This window comes from Salvelinus alpinus, chromosome 17, assembly GCF_045679555.1.
Source record: "Salvelinus alpinus chromosome 17, SLU_Salpinus.1, whole genome shotgun sequence".
NCBI classification, from domain to species: domain Eukaryota; kingdom Metazoa; phylum Chordata; class Actinopteri; order Salmoniformes; family Salmonidae; genus Salvelinus; species Salvelinus alpinus.
The window spans coordinates 13107043-13126375 of record NC_092102.1 but is presented as its reverse complement, the minus strand read 5'-3'; the positions used below and the strand labels follow the sequence as shown (position 1 = coordinate 13126375).

Genomic DNA, 19333 nt, shown 5'->3' with positions numbered 1-19333 from the left:
GTATCCAATACCTGAGCCCCCTGTATGAGCTGGGAACTATTAGAAAACTCAAGAAAAAAATATTCTGAATCCAAATTCCGATCAACCCTTGAGATAGAAGCAGAATCTGGAGTTACAATGTATGTGGATATGTCCTGTTATGTGATATGCCCTCTTCACTCCCTATCTGTGCTACGAACCAACCGAGAGACTCAGAGGAGCCAGTCTGAGTCTCGATTGGTTTCCTGTGTTGAACTGTTGCTAGGCGTTGTTGAGGAATTCCAGTGTGTGACCAACAAGGAACTAGAGCCTTTGTGCAAATCATATCACTCCTCTAGTCACTGTGACTGACTGACTGACTACCACAGCTCACCACGTAGGTTAACAAACACGGTCTCAGTCACAAAATCAAAACAAGGATTCAATTCACGCTTTAATACGAAAATTAAAACACAATAACCCCAGAAAAACGAATAATGGAAAAATATCTTTCTTTGGACAGGGCCAGCCTGTGCATTTGTTAGTCGATTGTTCGAAGTTAGGAGGCTTCCACATAACGTACCCCAATGCAAAATGCTTCAACAAGCCAACCGTGGCTGGAGCCTAATGTCTTAGACCAGATCATCTCTTAGTGCTATTTCCTTTACTCACTCATCTCCTAACAATACTGTACAACTGATAGCAGACTCACTGACATCCTCAAATAGCATTATTCACCTTTAGTCTCAAATTTAAAAAATGGTTTAGTGGCACAGCAAGCCATGTCATTGGTTACCCTACATACCAGTGGCTACTGACGGGTAGAAGAGAAAAGGGCAAACACAGATGGGACGGGAGCTTCTTTTCACAGCAGAAATGATGGTGGTTCCGTTTGTTTCGCCATACTGTACATAGGCTACTGTTTGTCCATGGAGATGTCACACGACATATCTCCCAAACTGATCCCAAAGCTGCATTTTTATTGCCACTCGATCAGTTGACTTTGCATCGCAATAACTTGGATCATTATTGCTTGATATGCTAAAGCAGAGCTAGATCACAATGCCATAGTGTACACACACATTTATAACCATGAAGCCAAAGATTGAAGCAGAAAAAGGGTCATAGTTTAGCGACACATTGGACTGGACTGCCCTCCATGTTGGTGGGACTTAAGTGCTGCTCACTGGAGGTTTACTAGAAGAACAAGAGGAATAGAAGGACGAGAAGAAACATTTTGGAAGAGTACGAGAGTAAAGGAAATGGAGTGCTACATTGGATTGTTGAAAATTAAATAAATTAACAGCTATATTTTTCAACAATCAAGATGAACTTGGGGGATACGATGTTAAAGACATAATAGAAACTGCACATCTTTGTTGGTTATCAACAGTGTTTCCCCCAGGATTTTTTTCAGCAGCGGTGGCAAATTTAGCGTGTAAGGGGGGGGGGGATGTTAAAACTTTTCTTCACAAGATAAAAACTTTGTCACACGTTGCACATTTTCCAACTTGGACAAATCACCATGTGCCTAAATAGTAGTGATGTCACACCATCATGGTTGCATACCGTTACTGTAACAAGTCAGAACAATGGTTAGCTGATGATCAAAAAGTCAAGATACAGTACTGAAAAATATGAGATATGCACGGAAGAGTACTTCAGGACAAAGTGGACAACAAGGTGTCCACCTGTTCTGAATTGATTTCACTTTGAGGGGGGGAAGGATTCAACATGGAAGAAATCCTTCTCTTGATAAAACCCTCGTGAGGAAACCCAACATGTGTGGCCAATGGCGCGGCCTCCGACCAAACATTTTAGAGGCCGTCCTCTTCGCCGCAGATAAAATGTTGCTGTTTTAAAGTTAACTTGCTGCAGTTTTACACATTTTGTCATGGCTTATGTTGTGTTCTTATGCTATCTTAGTGACTCAAACATTATAACAAAATCAATATGGGCCTATGCCATGACATTTTTTGCATTTTTGATTCTTCCTGACTAGTTTTTATTTAGGTGATTGTTAGTTATCAAAGTTGATCTAATTAAAAAATATATAGCTACATTATCTGTTCTACATGCTTTATATCTGGTTTCAGGCCTAAAGCTGCTAGATGAAAAACACTGATCAAAATACTAATAATGTGGTACTGAAACACTTTATTTCTCCTGTACTGGTCTGGAAACTGGAAATCCCATTTCCCCAGTGGATTCATCCTGACAGTTTTTAAGCAGCATATTCTAGTTGCAAACAGACAATCCTTTAAAGAATCACCTCAGGGGATTTTCAACACTGACACTGATCAAAATACTAATAATGTGGTACTGAAACACTTTATTTCTCCTGTACTGGTCTGGAAACTGGAAATCCCATTTCCCCAGTGGATTCATCCTGACAGTTTTTAAGCAGCATATTCTAGTTGCAAACAGACAATCCTTTAAAGAATCACCTCAGGGGATTTTCAACACTGACCTGGTATCCATTGCCATACGTAAGTTCCCAGATCTCTTGACAGATCTGCATTAAACCATGTTGTGTCTATGGCCCAGGGAAGAACAATACCCCACTCCCTGGAAGTGGTTTCCTCTTTATCAAATGATGGGAGAGAACTGGATTTCTAGCACTCCAGTACATTTACTTGTTGTTTTTTTACTTCCCTATTTTCTTTGCTTATCCCAAAGCTCCATTATCTATCTGTTCTGTACATTGCCTCTTTAGCCTGGTACTCCACTGACTGAGAGCCTAGAAGAGCGCAGATGGCTCACACTTCACAGTCTACCCTGGCGTCTGCCTGTCTGTCTGCCTGTCTGTATGTGTCTCTGCCTCCCTCCCTCCCTGCCTGTCTGTCTGTCTAGACCTGCTGCTATTATCACGGCCGAGACAATGAGACGTGTAATGGCCCTCTGTTCTCGCTGTGGTCAAATCAAACACTCCTGCCACCACGCCTCTCTCAATCAGCCCTCGTTGGGCCTAAATCAAGAAGAGCCCAAAACCCATTTGGGAGACCACCGATTTGCTCACGTTGCTACACCTTATAGTTCCCACTCTGCAGTGTAGGAGGGATACAATGTTCAGTAATGTCTGATATATTTTCATGCTAGATTTGTTTTGAAAAATAGGCAATACATTTTCTTGAGAGGCATTTTTTCTTCACAAAGTTAAAACTTTGTCACTTGTTGCACATTTTCCAATTTGGACAAATCAACATGTGCCTAAATAGTAGTGATGTCACACCATCATGGTTGCATACCGTTACTGTAACAAGTTAGAACAATGGTTAGCTGATGATCAAAAAGCCAAGATACAGTACTGAAAAATATGAGATATGCACTGAAGAGTACTTCAGGACAAAGTGGACAGCAAGGTGTCCACCTGTTCTGAATTGATTTCACTTTGAGGGGGTGTGAGGAAGGATTCAACATGGAAGAAGAGCCTTCTCTTGATTAAGCCATCGTGATGAAACCCACCCCCCCCCCCCTTCCCCGAACCAAACAGTCAGGGGTTCTGGGGAATCGGAGCAGCGTGTGGGAGGGGAGTGACACCCCCCGCCCCGGGTCTCCACTCACATGACGGAGCAGCTCTTGGTCTTCTCCTTCTTGAAGGTGGAGGAGAGCAGCTCGGAGCGGCTGGGGAGGTGGAGGAGTCTCTTCGAGAGGCGCCGGGTGGGGCTGGTCTTGGGGAGCGGCTGGAGCTTGTTGATGCAAGCAAGAGCGGCCGTCCGGAACACACTGTGGATACTCTTCTCTGAGGTGAACGCTGAACACTCCAGGTAGGCCTCAGCGCCTAGCTGCTTGGCCATGGAGGAACCCTGAGGTAGGAGGGAGGAGGGGGGCAGAGAAGAGAGAGTGGGTGAGACCTTGTTCTGTTCCATACAACAGATACCACGGCTCTATCAGAACATCGTACCCTCCTGAACAGACCCAGTGTGTGTGTGTAATGTGTGTATGTGTGTGCGCGATCTCAGTCTCACCTGCTCATGGGTGATGGGGACCTGTTTCTGATTGGACAGCTCCATCAGGGTGCAGACGTCAGTGCGCAGGTCGGTCTTACAGCCAATTAGAAGAATGCGTGTGCTGGGGCAGAAATCTAGGATCTCTGTCTTCCACTGGAAAGACAACAGAGCAGATATTTACTCACACGTAGTCATGATAATGAACAAGTCAGGATTAGGTCCGGATAGAGATCCTGAATTCATTCCTAATTGTAATGAATGGCAGTAAAGGCATAGGTGATGCATTTCCTGCTTTTACTTATGCAGGAAAATAACAGCAAGGCATGTGATATTTCAGAAATATAAATATTGTCAACCCAAATTACTGTTGTACAGTTATAAATACAGTTTATATGAATTTTATACCAATCTTCTGAATAAATAGCCACTAAAATATATGTAAACAGACCATAAATGTCTCAATTTGTGTTTTCTTGGAAAGCTGTGAGTGTTATTATATGACACAATATCAGTACTTGTTTCATTTACAACTTGTCTAAGTCCCATCATCAACTGATTTCAGCCAGTGGAATATTGGCAGTTAATTTGGAAAACATATGTTATCATTCCCAGAGTTGCCAACTTAGCGACCTAGTCGCTATATTTACTGCATTTTCAGACCCCTCCAGTGACTTTTATTGGTAAAAGATTCGAGCGACAAATTCAGCTACTTTCCGGCTGCCTTTGGAGGTTTGACAAAGAGGGTTTCTATGGTTTTGATAGCATTTTGCAACTTTTCCCACTCAATTATGCTGTAAACGAGAGTGGGAGAAACTGTCTGTGCAACAGAAGTCACAGCAACAGCCGCACACGGGCAGAGAAGCACAGGGGGAGGGGGTGTTCGACAGGAGAGGGGAGGCAAAAACGCGCAGCAAGGAAAATTGGTGGTGTGTTGTCACATCAACGTCAAAACGACATCTAATGACTTCTAGCGACAAATCAAGCCAATAGCGGATCTCACTGAAACATTGTTGGCAACACTGATCATTCCTCTAAAACTAGCTGGCTATAGCTAGCTAACAAACAGTGCAGATAATCTTCAAATTCATTGTTACACAATATATTACCACAGCACTAGATGACCAACTCCCTTAGCAAAATGGCTGACCTTTAGGGACATCATAAGAAGGTTCAATCCCATTCTAGTATTGTAATTCTTAATTCTATAGATAGGTCTCCCAAATTACAAATGTACCTGCCTTATGAGTACCTACATAAGTAGTCTAAGGACCTGGTGAAGTACATAAACTAGCTATAAACTAGATAGCAACAATACATTGCCTCTGTTTTGAATATCAAGTTGTGAAAACCCCAATAACAGCCAGATTATTTTAGTCTGATGGCTGGAGACATACAAAAGTATGTGGACACTATTTACACCACTCCAGTCGACGCTTGGCATTGCACATGGTGATCTTAGGCTTGTGTGCAGCTGCTTAGCCATGGAAACTCATTTCATGAAGCTCCCAATGAACAGTTATTGTGCTGACGAGGCAGTTTGGAACTCAGTAGTGAGTGTAGCAACTGAGAACAGACTATTTGTACGTGCTATGCGCTTCAGCACTCAGTGGTCCCGTTCTGTGAGCTTGTGTTGCCTACCACTTCGCGGCTGAGCCGTTGTTGCTCCTAGACCTACCCACTTAACAATAACAGCACTTACAGTTGACCGGGGCAGCTCCAGCAGAGCAGAAATTTGACGAACTGACTTGTTGGAAAAGTGGCATCCTATGACAGAGCCATGTTAAAAGCAACTGAGCTCTTCAGTATGGGACATTCTACTGCCCATGTTTGTCTATGGATAATGAATGCCTGTGTGCTTGTTTTTATACACCTGTCAGCAACGGGTGTGGCTGAAATAGCCGAATCCACTCATTTGAAGGGGTGTCCACATACTTTTGGCATATTAGTTTATGATGTATGAAGCTACATGCAACAATTTCAACTATTTTATGAAGTTACAGTTCATATAAGGAAATCAGTCAATTGAAATAAATGAATTAGTCCCTAATCTATGGATTTCACATGACTGGACAAGCGCGTAGCCATGGGAGGGAATAGGCCCACCCACTTTGGGCCCACACAATGGGGAGCCAGGCCCAGCCAATCAAAATGAGTTTTTCCCCAAAAAAAGACTTTATTACAGACAGAAATACTCCTCAATTTTATCAGCTGTCCGGGCGGCTGGTCTCAGACGATCCCTCAGGTGAAGAAGCTGGATGTGGAGGTCCTGGGCTGCCGTGGTTACACGTGGTCTGCGTTTGTGAGGCCGGTTGGACGTTTCACCATATTTTCTAAAACGACGTTGGCAGGACTGTGGGTTTGGGTTTAACACTGCACTCTCAAAGACATACTGTGCAAAGAAAACATGTTCTATTTAGGGTTGTACCTCGTTTGGGGAGGTATTGTCTGGGGTGGGGGAGGTGCATGGGGCGAGGAAGGATGTTGAATTGTCCAGTTCTAATGTTGTCACTCTGTCTTCCTTTTAGTTTCTTTTTCTGTATTTTTTCCAAATATCTTACACCGTACATTGTTACTCTGAGACAAGTTATCCTGGCACTTTTGGGTATTCATTGCTTTCCACTCTATGCTCTAATGACAGGGTTGTATAACGGGAATGCTCAGGGTGACCAAAATAATACCATCAAGTACATTTTGTGGAACATCAAAGTAGCTAACAACCCTGTGGCTAACAACACATTTAAAGGGTTTGAACATAAATTTAGCATTTCTACAAGAGACTCACTTGAGGACTGGTGAGCACTTCAGGATTCGCAGGAACTGGGTTGGTCAACTGTTCCACTCTAACTTTCATAGTAAATCAAGAGTTGCTGCCATTTTGGTTGATAAAACTACTCCCTTTGTTGCTTCTGAGGTTATTCCTGATCCTAAGGGACGATACGTCATAGTAACTGGTAAACTGTTTACTACCCCTCTTGTTTTGGCTAGTGTTTATGCTCCCAATTGGGATGATATAAGTTTAAATTCTACCTTTTAATCTGATATACCCAATTTAGATTCCCATTCGTTGATGTAAGGGGGGACTTCAACGGTACAATATCCCCAGTTCTTGACAAGTCATCGCAAAGATCTTCAGGCCCATCTAAATGTGTCCTACTTGTTTAATATTTTCTTCAGAAATATGCTGTGTGATGCCTGGTGTTTACTACACCCTACAGATAGACAGTATAGACAGTATTCCTTTTTTTCTCATGTTCATCAAACATACTCCCACATTGATAACTTATTTTTGGACAAAAAACTTCTACCTAACCTTCAGAGGTGTTCTTATGAGAGTATTGTTTTTTCTGACCATTCACCATTAGTGCTTGAGCTATAGTTTCCCCAGCAACCTACTATGTGTTATCAACAGCGTCTTAATTCCATTTTACTCTCAGATGAGTTTGTCAATTTAATTTCTTCTGAAAGTACCTTATTCCTAGAATTTAATTCAACCCCAGGTATGTCCTGCTCTTCCATATGAGAGTCCCTCAAAGCAAACCTACGTGGCCAAGTTAGTTCTTACACAGCCAACAAAAACAAAGCTCACTCTCAGCGACTTTGAGACCTGAGTAAAGCCATAGCTACATTGGATGAGATGTATGCTACAGATCCTTCCTCTGATCTATATAAAGAACGCCAGCTACTCCAATCTCAATTTGAGACAAGCTGAACAATTACTCTTACGAGCTCGATACAGATTGTTTGAGCAAGGCGACAAGGCCAGTAAATTCCTTGCACACCAGATCCGTAAATCTGAGGCATCACGTTTAATCCCACAAATAAGGACCCTGTCTGACGCTACCACAGTTATACATAAAGAGATCAATGATCAATTCAAACAATTTTACTCTGCGCTATACAGCTCTGAATCTCCTCAAGACCCTTTGCTGATTGATTAATTCTTCGATGGTCTGAATATGCCTTCAATTGATACAATTGAGACTCCCATTAAGAAGAAGAATTTACACCTGAGATTGCAACTGCAGTGTCCTCAATGAAAAGTGGTAAAGCACCAGATCCTGACGGTTTTCCAAACAAATTTTATAGGATGTCACTCTGTCTTCCTTTTAGTTTCTTTTTCTGTATTTTTTCTCCTTTGCCCATTCCTGTCTCGATTATTTGCAGACTGCCTTAATTCATCAAAGGCACCGCCTAGTCTTTATCAGGCTTAAATTTCATTACTATTAAAGAAAAACAAAGATCCCCTGGAATGTGGATCTTATCGCCCAATCTCGCTTTTAAACTGTGATTACAAAATCCTAGCCCTTAGCCATCCATATGGAAGGCTCGTTGCACCAAGTAATACACTCTGACCAGACTGGCTTTATGAGAAATAGGCATTCGTTTTTCAATATTAGACGCCTTATGAATATACTGTACTCCCCAGGGTTGGGGGACCCAGAGGTGGTGGTCTCGCTCAATGCTTTTGACCGCGTTGAGTGGGACTACCTAACAGCCACCCTTTATAGATTTGGCTTTGGTCCCAAATTCATTGCGTGGAAAAATAGTCTTTATTTCTCTCCCATGGCTTCAGTACGGACTAACAACTTGTTCTCTGACTATTTCCCCTTGCACCGCGGATCCAGACAGAGTTGTCCACTCTCCCCATTGTTATTTGCTTTGGCAATCGAGCCCCTTGCCATCGCACTGCGGTCTAATGAGGCTGTTTAAGGCATACTCGGGACGGGCTTAGAGCAGAAAGTCTCGCCATATGCTGACGACCTCCTTTTGTTTATCTCCAACCCTGATACCTCATGCCTTATCTATTATATAAAATAGAAAAATGATATTTGAAAAAAAATTAAACTTTAATTTGGTCCAGTGGATGGTCAGTCTATGGCCATGACTGTCTGTGAGTGTGAGTAGTTGCATTTCTCCACCCTATCCAGCGTCTGTTTACTACAGATTGCCCTTTAACCTCTGTACCCTTATGCCCAGTGTGTTTAACTTGTTTAACTAGGTTTTGTTATTTTCTATGTTCTACTTGCATATATTATTTATATTGTTTATTGTGTTGTCCTATTATGTGTGTAAAACTGAATAAACAGAGTTTAAAAAACAGACATAAGTGAGAGATGAGGACCATTACCTTCTTAAGCCCACAGTCGAAAATGTCTGGGCGGCTGATGTCGAAACAAAGGAGCACCGCGTCAGAGTCACTATAACAGAGAGGCCTCACGTTGTCATAGTAGGGAGAACCTAGAGGAGAGGAGAGACACTTGTTAACAGGGGTCCAAGACAACATGAAGCAAATGCATAAATGGAGAGCATACAATGAAAGACAAAAAATACTTTGTCAAACAACCATCACAAACACTATCGAGGGTAAAATATGGTAGACTGTTTTCTTTTCTAAATATAATGCAGAAAGGAGACATCATATTTAATAGACCAAACAACCTGTAGTTCGGTGTAGTAGAGAGAGAGAGAGAGCGAGAGAGTGAGGGAAAGAGAGCGAGAGAAAGAAAGAGAGTGTGTGAGAGAAAGAGCGAAAGAGAGGACAGAGATCAGGGATTATCTCGGGGGGATATTACTTCTCATACTGAGCTGAGCTGTACAATGCTGTCCCTTTCCTCCCTCTTTTCCCTCTCATCCTCTCCCCTATTGGTCTTTCAGAGGGGGAGAAGAGGACAACCAAGGCACTAAATCCACAATGATCTTTTTTAGCAGTGGATTAGGCAAGTGGAACAGAACAGTGAGGCTGGCTGGGGGCGGCAGAGCAGGCAGAGCAGGCAGATGCTCCTACTCATGTGCTTGGAATCCTTAAGCAACTACTTCCCCCTCTCTCTCTCTCTCCCCTCTAAACGCCCCCTTGTCCTCCCCCCACTCAGCACGGCGCAATACCTCCAGTCCCTCTGCCGTTACCACAGCAACAGCCTTGGAATCCTCCATCTGCATAAGGCATTCCTCCCACCCCTCCTTAAAGGCTGGCCGCAACTGCCAATCAATCATTTTACACATCCCGCAAACACACTGCTGTGCCTTACTGCCCACCCAGCTACCCTGCTTCCTGCTCTACACATTCCTCTGTTAAAACAATGTTGAGGCGCACACACATGCATGAAAATGCCTGCACACATGTATGAGGGCACACACACACACACACACCCCTTGGTTATTTGAGTCTCTCGTTCACTTTGTTTATTGGTTATATTTGGCTTCAGTGAAAGGTGATACTCATATCTTAGTCTAATCAAAGGGAAAACGAGAGGCTCGAAGGGGTAATCTTGTTCCAATGGGCAGCTAATGGGTATAATCGATCTATATTTCCCCTTACGTCTATATATACCACACTAGCCGATGACGGCACCGTTCATTACATATTACATTTATCCAAGCTAATATATGTACAATGTGATGTATAGAACAACACAGAAACCGCGTTGAAAGGATACTGTGCCACCGCCTCCAAAAGAGCACAAAGAACATGGGCGTGTGTTCATATAGATCAGTCCATAAATAGTTAATGATTCTCCACATTATCAAAGGGTACAATTGAATTAGCCAGCTGCTGTGAGACGTGTTTGGAATAATGACAAGCTGTGGTAGAATATCTGAGTAGCTTGATGTTCTGTGTCGCTACTGTAGAGGAACAATAGGACTAGCTTGTTGCATCACGAAACACTTCCGTCTGCAGCTATGCCTTTAGAAAAGGCTACGGCTTTCATCTTAAGGATGTTTCCTCAGCTCACTCCTGACCATTGAGTGATGGAGCATGTACTTTGAGCTACCTGAACAATATCAAACAGATCATGCTCATCGACTTGTGCTGTTTTTCCACAGGAGGTAACACAGTCCATCAACCCTCTTTGTTTAAGTTTCAAGTCGTATGTAGAGGAGATACATGGTATATATCGTCAAACGAACTGCTTACTTGCAGGTTCCTTCTCGACAACGCAACAACAATAAGAAATAATAAAAAATAAGAATACGAACATAAAGTAAATGGCTCAGTAGAATAGAATAAACATTTTGGCATAAGTATAATACAGGAAGGCACAATTTATAGTCCAATATTTACATGTGTTTTGGGGAAAGGGAGATTGGGGGAAAGTGATTAAAATGTGCAGTATTCAGCAATCATACTAAGAGTTTGATAGCAGCAGATGTGATGTGTGTGTAGTATGAATGAATGTGTGTGTGTGTGTGTGTGTGTGTGTGTGTGTGTGTGTGTGTGTGTGTGTGTGTGTGTGTGTGTGTGTGTGTGTGTGTGTGTGTGTGTGTGTGTGTGTGTGTGTGTGTGTCATAAATATAGATATTACATTATCATTACTATATTATAATTTACATTATGGCATTAAGAAACAGCCAGACACACTAATAATATCAGACCAATTAATTAAGGCAGTTCAAAGGCAGGGACAAAGGCCGATTCTCATTATCATGATCAGTGTGTCCGTCAGCGTCTGCATGGAGGTGGCTAGCCGAGCATCCTTCTGCCTCCCAAAGAAGATTAAGAGGTGAGTGTGTGTGTGTGTGAGGCGTGGGTGTGTCGGGGAAGAGAAGGGCAGTCACGGACCGAGAAGCCCAGCGTGTGACTCTGCATTAAATGGCCACTGATTTAAATGCAGAGATCGATGGACAGGATGCAAACAGGTGGCTGGGGAGCCATTTCAATGAAATACGGGCAAATTACTCAGAAGAAGAGGGATGAGCGAGGGGGGGGGGGGGGAGGAGGAGGACACACATGTCCTTAGGAATGACCTGCTGTTATGACCAACTGGGGTTTGAACACAGATCTCTTGTATGTAGCAAGACTGTGTTAGCCGCTGAGCTATAGCGTAGGTACCCTGTCCTCCAGTAGCTGGAGGAGGGAGGGAGGGAGAGAAAGGAGGAGGGAAGAAGGGAGGGATGGATGGAAGAGGGAAGGAGTGTGGCTGTCAGTGGCAGATCACAGTGAGACCTCCACTACCATTAATCCTTCACAGAAGAGGCACTTTTCCTCCGCTCTTTTACAGGCTTCTCCTCTGCTACAGGCTGACAATGCCACCACAGCCATACAACACACTGTACAGTGGAGCTCTCAGGTTGCCGGATTTTGCACATATCAGAAGATTGCTATATATTAATGTTGTTCCATGAGATGGTTAACTTTTCTCCAGACGTTGTGAGAGAGCCGACACACCACTGAAAGCACAGATCCTAACTACGAGCCACGTGTTCTCTCTCGCTCACAACTTCACTTTGCTCCTCCCTCTTTCCCCGCTTACAGATGGATACTTCCTGATGCATGAAACATAGACGGGGAGGATTCAGTAGAAAGAAGGAAGAAAAAGAGGAAAAGAAGAAAAGAAACGGTATCACCATTCCTGTCATGGCTAGGGCTGAACTCAATCACTACTAAAGCCTGAAGCGGTGTGTCGAGGTGGAAAGTGGGCCAGTATTGTGGAAGTGGGATGGAAGGACGAAGGGATAGTGGGATTGGACTGGCCTGTCGCAATATCCACACTAGCCTACTACTAAGCAACGCATTGGGCATAAATTCTAAAAGGTATACTAGTGTGAATATTTGGATGTTTAGTAGTACATCCGGGTGGGGGAGGGGCAGAGACGCAGTCTACTTTGGGGTGTATTATATTAATCAAAGAGTGAGTTCCTTCATGGTTATGCCTAAGAATCCACGTCATTACCCTACAACTCATTTAGAAAGAGGAAAAGAGGGCATTCCGAAGGTCAGGCAGATTAATGATGCAGACTGAGAGCTGGGATGACTCACTGGGTTTTGGGATGTAACTATCCTGACATATCCACCCCTAAGGGCTGCAGTCTGCTGGGCTGATAACTATCTCACAACAACAAAACAGTTTGGGAATCCTAAAACAACCCATGCCCATCCAATCCTAAAACAACCCATGCCCATCCAATTTCCATTGGAAATTATTAGTATCCACCCTGACATCATAGGAGCAAGCCTTGACACATTTCAGAGTTTCAGTCACTTCCCTATCTAAACTGAAATTTTTATTCATTTTCAATGAGGAGAATTGGCATTTCAGTTTACTTCCTGAATTGCAATGGGATTCACCCAAACCCGGACTCATTCCCCATATCCCCTGCTTCCCTATGAATGTGTTATAATACATGAATAGAATAATTTGATATTTTCTATAATTTCTTAATGGTCTCTGAATGTTTTACTAGCATAATGCAGATTGCCTCATCAGCTAAATGTCTGTGTACTGTAATATAGATGCATATAATAATGTAGTGTATTTATCAAACCGGTTAGCCTAATCATCTTATAATACATCTTGACAATACAAAGCCTGGTATCACAAAGTCCATTTAAAAGACCCTCAATCACTCTGAAACAATCTAACACCAAACACTGTAGATCATAATTTACTTTTCATGAGTCACAGCCACTGTGTGTGTGTGTGTGTGCATGTGCGTGCGTGTGTAGCTAAGTGTCAGGCAGACCCAGTCCCTCTTCCACCCCTCTCTCTTTCTTGCATGCCGAACGGTCTAGCGTACTGATTAAAACCAACGGATTGATTTTAGCCAGTAAATCCCAGAGAACCGTCGGTGAGAGCTGCCACGAAACCCAATGATGAGATCAGTCCAATCAATGGAGAGGAGCATAACTAATGAGGAGAGACTCACTCAGAGCGAGAGCATCAGGCTGGCATAGAAATATAATTACTAGAACAGTAATTCCTATTCAAGTCAATTGAATGGTTGTCCTTTCTAGTAATTATACGTCTATGGCCACAGCAGCAGCAGTAGAGCTCATACAATTATAACATATTACAGTTATGGGGTCACTCTGTGGCATGCATGAGGCATGATGACCATCAGTTAGGCAGAACTGCCTGTCACGACCATGACCATGCAGTATGTTAGTTATCTGGCGGACATTATGTTTTCAATATGGACACTGGCTGCTGTCAGTCACAAAGAGACAAAGAAGAGGGGGATGGAGAGAGAAAGAGGGGGAGAGCAAGGGCGGGAGAGTGAGGGTGGGGGAGAGAGAAAGAGAGAACAGACGGTCATTTTCTTAGATGATTTTTTGAAAGTCTAAGCCGTTGGGGGGGTTCTACTAAGCTAACATATGAAATTGTGTCGACATGTTCATACCATGGATAATTTAGCTATTTAATTTTAGTAGGTATTCAAAAAAATGTTTTAACAATTATTTGATAAAATATTTAAGTTTGCCTTTACTACTATAGCCCATAGAAATGCATTGAAAAACACATTCATAAAGGGCAAAAAAGACAGTCAAAAAATAAATCATAACGAATAAGATTTTGAAGCGTCTGTCTTAGGAGATAAGAAAGATCAGGAAAATGTTTTGTTTTTGGGGGGGGGGACAGATATTTAACCCCTTATTTTTGTTGCCACAATACTACCTCCATACTTCCATTAATTTGTTTGGGTTGCCTTCAGCCGACCCGGAGAACACCATCATATTCGTGAGAGTCTCATCTTTCTATTTTACCAAGAAGGGGAGTGATGGAGTGCTGCACCAGATGACCTGGCCTCCACAATCCCCCGACCTCAACCAAATTGAGATGGTTGGGGATGAGTTGGACCGCAGAGTGAAGGAAAAGCAGCCAACAATTGCTCAGCATATGTGGGAACTCCTTCAAGACAGTTGGAAAAGCATTCCATGTGAAGCTGGTTGAGAGAATACCAAGAGTGTTAAAAGCTGTCATCAAGGCATAGGGTGGCTATCTGAAGAATCTCAAATATAAAATATATTTTGATTTGTTTAAAACTTTTTGGATTACTACATGATTCCAAATGTGTTATTTCATAGTTGTAATTCTACAATGTAGAAAATAGTAAAAATAAATAAAAACCCTTGAATGAGTAGGTGTTCTAAAACTTTTGACCGGTAGTGTAAGCACGATGTGATGGATTGCGACACAGCCCATGCATCGATTTTTTTTATTATCTTTATTATGCACAGGTGCGTCAATAGCCTGTTAAGGATTCATTTGGATTTTGGCAGGCATTTTAAAAGGGGGACTTGATGTGCAGTAGCACCTTAGAATAGTTTTTAAAGTCGCTTTAGCCATGATTTCAGTGTTTAGGTGATTGAAATGCAGGTCATAGGCTGCTACATAACTACTATATCTCACTGAGTTTCTCATCTGCTCCAAAAACCTTCTGATACCTCCCTCTGCCAAATCCACTGGCTCTTCCCACTAACACCTCCCTCCTTCTGCCCTCTGCCCATCAACGGGCACTGTGCCACTCAGTCCGACCAATCAGATCAGAGGCCAGGGCTCGGATTAAAAAAAGAGCCAGAGATTTGCAATGAAACAAATTACATTCACTATTTTTACGTTTCATTCTGTTCATGGGGACAACACATGCAGAGTGGACGACGATGGCGGTGGTAAACATGACTTTATATAGGCTCCAAGTGGGTCTCTTATATAAAGGATTCACAATATCCACTATGAATGCGGCCAAAGGGTACTAATACATATTAATAATCACAGGCTCGGCCATACTGGCCTACAGTAGCCAACAGACACATATCTAGAGTAGGGTATCTGAGTATGGAATGAGATATAGGCTATAGGTTGATCATGATGATCTATGTAAATAACATTAAGGTAACATTAAGTTGTTACAGTATGCTGACGGCCAAACCATACTGATTCTGCTAATAATAAGACATCCTGACCCACTGTAGCTAACACATATCTAGAGTAGCCTACAGTGGTATCTGTATATCTAGAGTAGTCTACAGTGGTATCTGTATATCTAGAGTTGCCTACAGTGGTATCTGTATATCTAGAGTAGCCTACGGTGGTATCTGTATATCTAGAGTAGCCTACAGTGGTATCTGTATATCTAGAGTTGCCTACAGTGGTATCTGTATATCTAGAGTAGCCTACAGTGGTATCTGTATATCTAGAGTAGCCTACAGTGGTATCTGTATATCTAGAGTAGTCTACAGTGGTATCTGTATATCTAGAGTAGCCTACAGTGGTATCTGTATATCTAGAGTAGTCTACAGTGGTATCTGTATATCTAGAGTTGCCTACAGTGGTATCTGTATATCTAGAGTAGCCTACGGTGGTATCTGTATATCTAGAGTAGCCTACAGTGGTATCTGTATATCTAGAGTAGCCTACAGTGGTATCTGTATATCTAGAGTAGCCTACAGTGGTATCTGTATATCTAGAGTAGCCTACAGTGGTATCTGTATATCTAGAGTAGCCTACAGTGGTATCTGTATATCTAGAGTAGCCTACAGTGGTATCTGTATATCTAGAGTAGTCTACAGTGGTATCTGTATATCTAGAGTAGTCTACAGTGGTATCTGTATATCTAGAGTAGTCTACAGTGGTATCTGTATATCTAGAGTAGTCTACAGTGGTATCTGTATATCTAGAGTAGTCTACAGTCATATCTGTATATCTAGAGTAGCCTACAGTGGTATCTGTATATCTAGAGTAGCCTACAGTGGTATCTGTATATCTAGAGTAGTCTATAGTGGTATCCGTATATCTAGAGTAGCCTACAGTGGTATCTGTATATCTAGAGTAGCCTACAGTGGTATCTGTATATCTAGAGTTGCCTACAGTGGTATCTGTATATCTAGAGTGGGGGGAGTATAGAATGAGATCTGTGTATAGAATGAGATCCAGGTACTGTATCTAGGCTAGATGTGTGGATCATCATGATGTGTGTCAGTGAGGGAGGGTGGTGTGTGTGTGTGTGTGCGTGTGTATCAGGGAGGGAGGGCGGCAGTGGGGGTGGGGGGGTATGAACAGGTGCAGCTTGGCAGGGTATATCAAGGTTATCAGTTAGTCGGTTGTTTTCAGGTCAGTGGTTTTACAGTGGACGGCCCTGGGGAGGTTTTACACCAACACCATGCTGCACTCAGTTAGCCTAACATACAGTGTAGTTAGCATAATAACATACTGTAGGCCACAGGGTACACGACTCAGTTAGCCTAACATACAGTGTAGTTAGCATAATAACATACTGTAGGCCACAGGGTACACGACTCAGTTAGCACAACATATAGTAGGACCAGTGGTTTTAAAACCTCTCCTCGGGGAGAGGTTTTACAGACATTTAAAATTTTAGTTGTAGCCTCGCTCACCTGATTCACGTAATCAATGTATAATTAGTTGAGAAGTTAAATCAGGTTTGCTAGCTCTGGAAAAGTTAAATTGCATGGAAAGGATGGGGTTCCCCGAGGAGAGGTTTTGAAAACCCATACTGTAGGCTAGTGTCAGTAGGCTACACGACCAGGATTCTATGACGTCATACACACTACACATGCATCAATATTGTGCTGCCACATAATAAGACTGGATGTGCTGTGCTTTCAGGCGTTGCTATGATATAGTAAGTCATGCCAGTAATGTATCAATGTTCAACACAGTCAAAAGAAAGAGCTAAAGGCCGGCCCTGAGAGCGAATACTTCAGGCCACTGTGACGCAGGTCATATAGCGGGTGAGATAGTTAGAGGAGAGGATATCGGATGGAGAGAAAGGAGGGATGATATAGGATGAAGGGTGTTGTTACCTGATGTGTCCCACAGACTGAGCTCTACACGCTGCTCCTCCAGTTCCAGACACGCTGTGTAATTCTCAAACACCGTGGGCACATAAGTCTACGGAGAGAAGCAACATAACCTCAACATCCCTGCTACTACTGATGAAATTTATCATTTCATAATTAGGACCAACATGAAAGGAAGCTCTCTAATGTGAAAATAGTACAAATGTGAATGTAACTAATTGGTCTAGTCCAATAAGCAATTATGCAGTAAATCATTTCTGTCCCTATATGCATGGAATATAAACAAAAGTGGGAAAAGTGAACAAAATTAACTATTTAAATGAATGGGGGGGAAATTATGCATGATTATATATGGTTTATATGCATGATTATATATGGTTTATATAAGCACATTCAATATCAGAAGCGTACAGTAGAAAAATTGATATAATGAAAACTGAATTCTTGAAAATGCGCATCGTGTAGCAGCTATAGCAGCCTCTAGTTGAAGCGGAAATTAATCCATTATCAATTAGAATACATTCTTAACTTTCCAAAAACATTTATTAGGCTTATCAAACCCACAGAGGCATGTACTAAATCAATATGGATGCTCTGCAGAACATACACGATTTGTATCTTAAAATGTCAGTATTGCAAATATTCGCATACCTCTGGATAGCAATCCTTCGCGAGGACTTGCAAAATCGCCGTTTTTCCGCATTGAACATCGCCAACAAGAACCAGTTTACATCTCACCACCAACGGCTGCGTATTTCTCCTTTCTTTCATATTTGTAACGGTAAAGAACAAAAGACTTCAAAGAAAATGAGTAAAACACGCAAAACCCCAAAGAAAAACGGTCCTCGGTCACGTAAAAGCACTGTAGCCTATTCCGACGTGTGGTTTACTGCAAAAACTGATGCCTGCAGTTGATGTGAGAAAAAGAGGCAACACTGCGGCTCTTTATACTGAGCTCACAGACAATATGCGCGCGCGGTTCTCCTGACTTTCTAGCGTTCCTTTCACTGCCCCACAGTTCTATTCTCCCCGACGACTCAAATTAAATTGATTATTTGGCCTTGTAATCAATTATATAATAGATTGTTATAGAAAGCTACCTAAAAACCTATAGAATAATCCACATAAAAGTATTATTACTAGGTTTATGAAGAAGACAGTAAAACTTAATTGTAGTCTTTTCTCTAGGGCCTAGATTAGAGTCAAGGAGGCAATACCTGTGCTGTAGAGATCCAAGTCAAACACAAATCTGCAACAAACAAAAAAACATTACCTTTGTAACTAACCATAAATCTCACTATTTCCAATGGCAGTTCGTTTAACATATTTTTCAATGTGCGTTTCATTACACTCAATAGGCTACAGTATTAGTATGTTGGTCACTCATTAAATCAAGTCGGTCTATTATTCCTCAGAACACACTGTATAGTGCGGTCTGTTGCTCTAGGACTAGGCTTTGCAGACACAAATTAAATCATTAGATGGATTTAACTTTGCTAGATCAACAGATCAATAAGCACCACAATAGAGTCAACAGACCCTTCCCACTGTTAGATAATTAGTCTGCTTTCATCAGCACCACAGGCTCAAATTACTGGGTAGTCTGTCTCAAGCCAGGCTCAATCTAATTTGTCTGGAGAAATACGACAGTAATTGCGCTTTCTAAGCATTCTAAGCAGTCATTTAATTAATAAACCATCAACTTTTCATAGATCTTTTTTTCAACGAGTAGTTGGAGCTCCGATCCTTGATTTCTCATCCATCTATTTAACTGTAGTGGTCAACTTCACAAAGGAAATTGCTCATAAGAAAAAACTGTTAGGTTAGTGATGATGATCTGTTGACTCTTCCCAAAACTGTAGCACTCACTTCTGTCATCATGAAGTGC

At 42.1% G+C, this 19333-nt stretch overlaps 1 protein-coding gene across 1 annotated transcript; it reads right to left on the bottom strand.

The window, feature by feature from the left end:
- Nucleotides 1–2600: 2600 nt before the first annotated feature.
- LOC139542177 (rho-related GTP-binding protein Rho6-like) lies at nt 2601–18363 on the bottom strand. Its single transcript, XM_071347283.1, has 5 exons — nt 18097–18363; nt 17449–17536; nt 9037–9146; nt 3927–4061; nt 2601–3764 (listed from the first exon to the last, which is right to left on the bottom strand). Exons 1-5 carry the CDS (start codon nt 18214–18216, stop codon nt 3519–3521), a joined length of 699 nt encoding a protein of 232 aa, XP_071203384.1. The 5' UTR covers nt 18217–18363; the 3' UTR covers nt 2601–3518.
- Between the last annotated feature and the right edge of the window lie 970 nt (nt 18364–19333).

What these genes read in the sequence shown, in the direction of transcription:
- LOC139542177 (XM_071347283.1), bottom strand. Translation starts at nt 18,216, where the DNA reads ATGAAAGAAAGGAGAAATACGCAGCCGTTGGTGGTGAGATGTAAACTG. An exon ending in CAGTCTGTGGGACACATCAG is followed by an intron (nt 9,147 to 17,448) that starts GTAACAACACCC and finishes CCTCTCCTCTAG; the next exon opens with GTTCTCCCTACTATGACAAC. An exon ending in TCGACTGTGGGCTTAAGAAG is followed by an intron (nt 4,062 to 9,036) that starts GTAATGGTCCTC and finishes TTGTCTTTCCAG; the next exon opens with TGGAAGACAGAGATCCTAGA.